At 45.9% G+C, this 6,970-nt stretch overlaps 1 protein-coding gene across 1 annotated transcript in view; it reads left to right on the forward strand.

The window, feature by feature from the left end:
* Positions 1-3,750: 3,750 nt before the first annotated feature.
* Positions 3,751-6,970, forward strand: part of LOC105907106 (cadherin-2-like) — a 26,459-nt gene continuing 23,239 nt past the window's right edge. Inside the window, exon 1 of the mRNA XM_012835384.3 lies at positions 3,751-4,170. Coding sequence (XP_012690838.2) covers positions 4,123-4,170 — 48 coding nt within the window. The 5' untranslated portion in view covers positions 3,751-4,122. The remainder of the gene's footprint in view (positions 4,171-6,970) is intronic.

Here is a 6,970-nt window from a genome sequence, read left to right on the forward strand (position 1 = left end):
AGATTAATACATAGAACCTACAGAGCATCTATTTTAACTAGGCATAAAATTCTCTCTCTTCCTCTCTCTCTCCCTCTCTCTCTCTCCCTCTCTCTCTCTCTCTCTCTCTCTCTCTGACATTGGCATTCTTTCGAAATTATTTTATTGTAGTGAAACCAGCACATATTGACATTGAATACAAGTGGCTAGTTTTAAAATTAGACAACTTTATGGGAGCCAGCCGAACAACGTAATGGCAAGTCACCTTGAAGCTAGAACACAACAAAATGCGTTCCTTTACCCAAGGATCCAGCCGCTGTGGTAAATGCACCAAGCTACTTCAGAGGATTAGCATTTTGGAATCAAAGATCGATGCCAGTTTATCAAAGAGGGATGAGCTACAAGATGCATCCCACAAAGTGAGTACAGCAACAGTTCTCTCAGGGAATGCAGAGAATGTACCCCAACAGCCTGATATCACTGGCAATGGAGCGGCCGAATGCATCGACCAACAACCCCCGATGTAAATATAGACCGTTGGCACAGGCAAGGTGCCAGACCCAAAAACTGAAACGCAAAAAGATCAGTAATAACCTCAACACTGATAAACTCAGTTGTAGCCAGAGCTGAACCCCAGGCATCATAACAGCAATTAACGCCAGATTTGCAAACTACAGCAGTGCTCGTAGTCCCAGGTGAAACACTCAGCCCCTTAGGCTGCACAACAGATGTCTCAGAGACTTGGGAGAGGAATTTCCAAGGGAAGAGACTGAAAGTAGAAAGTGATCAACCCACAACACCAGGAAGCTGGGCACCTACAAGAAGCGGCTCTTAACACCTGTTCAGCCCGCAACCCTCATTCTTGGTGAGTGTTGTTAGACATTTTAACTTTGCTGTGCCCTAAATGAGCAAGAAAAACACACTTTTATCAGCGGTCCACTCCAAGGCACGGGTGAAGTTTTGCGTTTTCTCAACCACTCAGTTTAAACCCCTGGCTTCCGAAAACGTGTTTTTCATATGGGATGAATTTGTCAGACCAAATAGCACAGAACTCTGCTGGATTGGAACCAAAGTTTTGAGCGACAACTATCTTTTCTCCCTCCATCACCCAATGACCTTGGGGCCCTCTGGTAACCACTCGGCAGCTGTACAGAGTGGACAAGAGGACAACAACAAGAACTCTGTGGAACCAAAACAAATGCCTCGCCAAGCTGAAACAGAGGAGGAATGCCAAACCACGTCCACTGGAATGACGCAAGAGCGTGACGACAAGGACACTGCTGGAATGGTGCATAGCCAATCTCAGCAGCCAAATGGAGATTGTGAGCTAGTGGAGACAGATAAGATACAGTGGAGTGCAGCAGCAGTCTTCATCACCTACCAAGGCTGAGGACAGGCAATCTGACGTGAAGGACCGTGCTGAGGCATCAGTATCTGACCCACTCATGAGGAAGACACACCAACATCCCACCCCCACTCCCTTCACTTCTTGTCACCATCCCCACCCCCATCATCTGAAGTTCCCTGAAAGTATGGAGACGTTGCTGTCTTTTTCTAGCCAGAGACCCAATCCCAAGGGTCCAGCACCCAAACCACCTGCTCCACTCCCACCTTCATTCCCTACTTTCTCTCCCTCCCATGTCAAACCCACCTCTCTACCTCCAAGACATCTCTGAGAGTTGCCATGCAGAAGTGCTAGGTCCAGAGGCGTCTATGTATAAAAACTCTCGGTTCAAGTCAGGGCATTGTGTGCTCACTAACTCAGCAGTACCTGTGCTAGTCAGAAACAGAACGAATAAGCATTTTTTCAAGCAAGCGGTTTTACAACCCTCATTGAATCTTCTCCCCCAAACTTCACTTGTATGAGTGCTACCAGAACAGACAAAAGAGGAGGGGGATAGCCACACTGTTCAAAGAATATTTTCTGTGCAAACATTCATCATTTAGTGACTTTATATCATTGGAATACCTATATGTGCTCTCATTAAATGTTCTCCTCATATTTTGTTAGTATTTACAGGCCTCCAAAGCACATGCCTAAAGTTTTTGATTGTTTAATTATCAGGGGATTTCAACTTGAATGTAGATAATCCAGAAAACAGTTATGCTAAGGAACTAAATGCACTACTTGTTACCTATAGCCAACGACAACATGACCAAGGGCCAACTCAGTCCCTTGGCCATACCCTGGACCTTGTCATCACGAAGGGTATCTCTACAACCAATATCTCTACAACCATCAAGGACTTGATCATTTATGGGTTCATTGACATTCAGAGCAGATTCCCACACATTCAGAACAGATTTCTTACTGTAAGAAAGAGTCATCAATGATCACACGAGTGCTCTCTTTGTGCAGGCACTTTCAAGGACCTCGAGTCAACTGTCAGACTGTCAGAATTGCTGAATCATTTTTATTCAAAATTGCTAAATATTATAGATGACATTGCTCCAAAAAAAGTTAAGACAGTTACTGACAAACAGAAAGCACCACCGAAAATAATCCCAACTGTTTAAATCCTAAAAAGAGATTGTAAGAGGACTGAAAGAAAATGTCGCAGCTCCTGGCGAAGTCATTATACTGGCTTCCAGAAAGTCACAGAATGGACTTTAAAGCACTGCTGCTTGTTTATAAGTCGCTAAATGGGACAGGACCAAATTACCTCACACCTGCTAGATCTCTCAGATCCCTGGAGAAAAATATGTACCTCCCTGTCCGAACTAAACATGGTGAAGCAGCTTTTAGCTGCTGCTCAGCTCTGGAACCAACTTCCTGATGGCACCAAATGTATTTCAACTGTAGCTAGTTTCAAATATAGACTTATGACCTAACTGTTCTCAGATGCTTTATGTTAACTGATGGAATGCATTCTACTTTTTATTTATTTACTTTTTTATTTATTTGTCTTTCCAATGTTCTTTTAGATTCTTTTCAGCCTTCGTCTATGTTCTTTTATAATGCACTTCACTTTTTTATTTCTTCTTTTTCTATGTTCTTTTATCTGCTCATTTGTAAAGCACTTTGAGTTACCATTGGGCATGAATTGTGCTATAGAAAAATAACCTTGCCTTGCCTCTCTCTCTCCCTCTCTCTCTGACAGTCGCTTTCCTAATCGGGCTTTTGCATCGCTGAGCCAAGTGACGTCACACAGACAGTCCCTTTCGTCTGAGAGGTTTTAGGGAGAGGTTTTAATGGCGAACAGATGGTGGCCGTGGAGTGCGGATGACCGGAGACTTCCTAGAGTGGCCGGGCGACATCTGCCACCACGAGGGAGGGAAACATCCCTGTGCCCGTCAGTCAGGCGCGCGCATCTCCCACTGCCCCATATCATGCGCTATTCTACTCGAGCTTGTGATGCCAGACCTGTGCATGAATTTAGTAATATTTAGTAAGATAATAGGCACTTATGTGAAATTTGTATTACTTAATTTTTTGAAAATGTTTAATCATAATGGGGGTTGTGGGTACTTTCAGCACACCCACCCATACATTGCAATACAATTGACAGTGGTTTTAAATCATAATAATTATTATTATTATTAACCCAGTAATATGATTTCGCTTCTTTAAAATGTAGACCAAGGTTCAAGTCACTGTTTTCCCACTGAGTGTAACAGTGTGTGTGTGTGTGTGTGTGTGTTTGTGTGCGTTTGTCAGACGGGTTTTGAGCCCCCAGATCTCCTGCCTCCTGGGCGATTAGTCTGCATTAAGCGGGGGCTGGGCTGGGCCGTGCTGGAGCGAGGAAGATTTTCCTTTTGTTATGTAGGGGAGGGGGGGAGGGGCCTGTCAATTGGAGTCCGACTTCCGGGATGACAAGAGGGGGATAGACGCAGGCAGACGGGTAAAGTAGAGAGGAGAGAAACAACCCCCTTTGATAACGTTCCCAAGCTCCACTAGGCGGAGACACTTGGGCTGAGAGTGAGCGAGAGAGAAAGAGAGAGAGAGGGGGGAGTTGCGTTGGGCACAGACAGCTATCTGTTTCGGGAGCAAGAGGGTGTGCACGAAGGAGAAGACGAGGACACGGTGTAGGCTCGTGTGCTACATGCCGTTATTGTTGAACAAAATATCACAGCGCGACTGCTGCACGGAGAAATAACGGGAAGATTGATCCTGCGCGCTCCCAGGGGCGGATTTGTACCACAATGGAGCTTAACAGGGGCGCGATGCTGACGCTCCTTGCAGTTCTGCAGGTAAGCAATCCCGTGCAGACAACGGACCAAAAGCTCGAATGCTGCTGATGTTGACACGACTGTCCAGCTTTTGTTTGCATGCTCTGTTCCATTCAATGTGTTTGGTGATGACAGTATTCTTAAAATGACATCGGTTTACCACATCAGCATTGTGCATCTGAACAGACATCGTCCTGCTTCCATGTCCTAAAACAACACACACAGGCACAAATGTATCGGTTGGCTTGGGGCTTTGTGCTCGGTTTTGTATGTATGTGGTAGGTGTTACTTATACTGTATAGGATGGAAAGATGGGATCGTCTTTCACCGCCTGTGAGAAAAGGAAGGCGTATATGTAAGCCATTCTTTTTAAACTGCGGAAGATTTTTCACTGGGACAAGCCACACAGTTTCTCACTTCGATGGCCTCTCGTTGATACCGCGGGCTTCTTTTTTCACCGTGAGTGGGTTTGTGGTCAGCCGTGGCTGGTACATTCGTGTACTTAGTTGTTTGCACATTTCGTCTCTCCGTATAAGTGTATGTCTGTGGCTGTGCGTGCGTGAATGCGCTCGGGCTAGTGTGTGTGTGTGTGCGTGCGCGAGAATTGACGGAGTCAGTAACTGTCCATGGTAGCTCAGTTCTGGCTTGTCCCGTTTCCGACAGAGGCGGCCTAGCTACGACTGACCGGGAGAAAAAGAGGAGGGGTGTTTACCATGTCGTTTCCGGGTTTATTTAGCAAGCTCAATAAATTGCGCGAGCCGCACAGCGTTGATTACTGTCAGAGGTTACAACAACCCGTTAATGAGCGGCACGCTGGGTCGGCCAGTCTTGTTCTTCCGCTGTCAGCACACACAGCACACACTCGCCGTGACCGAGTTCTCTCCAATGATGCGTGCTATTGGAGGTATCTGATTAGTGGCTGGTGTCTTTTCCTCTCTCTCTCTCTCTCTGTGTTTGTGTGTGTGTGTGTGTGTGTGTGTAAAGTCCGTAGATGCGAGGAACTAGTCAGTGCAGACATAGCCAGTGCCAGGTGGCCACTGGTTAGAACCTCTGAGTGCAGAAAACTCAATCCGAAGACACACTACTTTATGGTCAATTCTCTTTAAACCACGTCATGAAAATGCAATTACATTTAGCAGATCTGAAGACCTGCATGCAAACGTTGCTGCAGGCATTACTCGGTTTTCATCTAATTTATTCGCCATTAAGTCGTAAGTTATTTTGCTGTGGACCACTTCCAGTGCACCTATCCGTAGAAGACCGGTTGGAGCAAGCAGCTGGATTACCCGTTATTGTTAGTCCAGTATGCAAGTCACGGCATCTGTGAGCCTGTGTGCAACCGGATTTCTGTCCTGCCTTGAGGAAGATGTAGACTCACGCGTCAGGTCAGTGGACTAACCGCTGCAGTAAGTCACTGTCCTGCGCCATAAACCACGGGCTCGCACTCGCATGGGCTCCCGGAGACCATTCTGCACCTAACACCAATCGATTCTATGCTAAACCAAGCGCACCATCTCGCTCGCTCTCTCTCAAACACAAACGCACGCAGAAAGGCCGTATATTTCCGCTACTTTATGAGCAATGAGGCCATGAATATGATTGATAGGGATTGCCGTTTGGCGACCAAACCAGCCCAGGACAGTGCCCCTGAATTTTTTTTACTTGGTGTGTGGTTGAGAATGTGTATGTGGTTCAGGTTGTTTACCGAGCGTTTTTTTTAGCCGCAAGAGCATACCGTCATCACCAATCACCACTCTTTTTTTTGTCCTCGCACACCAGAAAAGAAACGCTGACGAAGTCAGTGCTTTTGGATGGTAGTGATTATAGGCGCGTTTCATCAGCTGTGATCATGTTAAACGAAGCAGCACAAAGATTCCTGTCCAACTTAGCCCTCTCGAGTCAAGAACCTCCCCCTTTGATCCTCAGGCTCTCTTGTGCTGCATCTCAAGAGGGTTCCGTACAGGGGGGGGGGGGCTCTCTTTATGTTAATCCTGTGAGTGGTGTGCATAGCATTTTTTCAGCACTTCCAAGAGATTCCCGTTCTCTTTCTCTCTTTTTCTCTTTTTCTTTCTGTCTTATACATGCACACACACAAACAATAACTGTGTACATATGGAAAGAAAAAAAAAACGTGTGCGGTTGCTCACTTCAGAGTGCTTTTCGTTAACACTCCCTCAAGACTACAGCACCGTTTTGCCCCAGTGATGACTTTCAAGTGCATGCACACACACACACATGGATCATAACCTCCAGCTGCGCTTCTGACTGGCGGTATCAGAGTAACATTCAGGGAGAGAAATTCTTATCACATGCTTATGTTATGGTATTACACACACATTCACCCTCAAACAAGGTCACCGTCTGGGAGGTATGGCATATGTCGTTACTTATATACACCATTTACTAATCAGATGTCTTTGGTGCTGCTCACATCACATGGCTTGTTGATCCGTGTCTCTGTATTCCATAGTGCGTGTGTATGAAAGCGAGAGACACCACATATGTGTTTTATCATGCTATTGTTGGTGACCCTGTGGGATATTGCTGTTTTGTCAGTCATTTATTTTTCCGTGAAAATGTGACCTGACCCCTCAGACTTGACCTCTGGTCATATGTGATCTTAGTCAGGAGCTTTACTCCCTCACACCTTAGGCACTTCCTGTTGGGTCTCTGAAACCAGAGATGTGGCTGCAGCTCTGTATCCGTTTGCTGAGAACCTGGAACTGGTTTGGCAACATTGGATAACATGCCTCAGCTCTGATATAGTAGTGGATTGGCCAAGCACACTATAGTCCTACTGTGTGTATGCATGTCTCTGTCT

The sequence above is a fragment of the Clupea harengus genome, chromosome 10 (assembly GCF_900700415.2).
Source record: "Clupea harengus chromosome 10, Ch_v2.0.2, whole genome shotgun sequence".
In the NCBI taxonomy this organism is placed as follows: Eukaryota; Metazoa; Chordata; class Actinopteri; order Clupeiformes; family Clupeidae; genus Clupea; species Clupea harengus.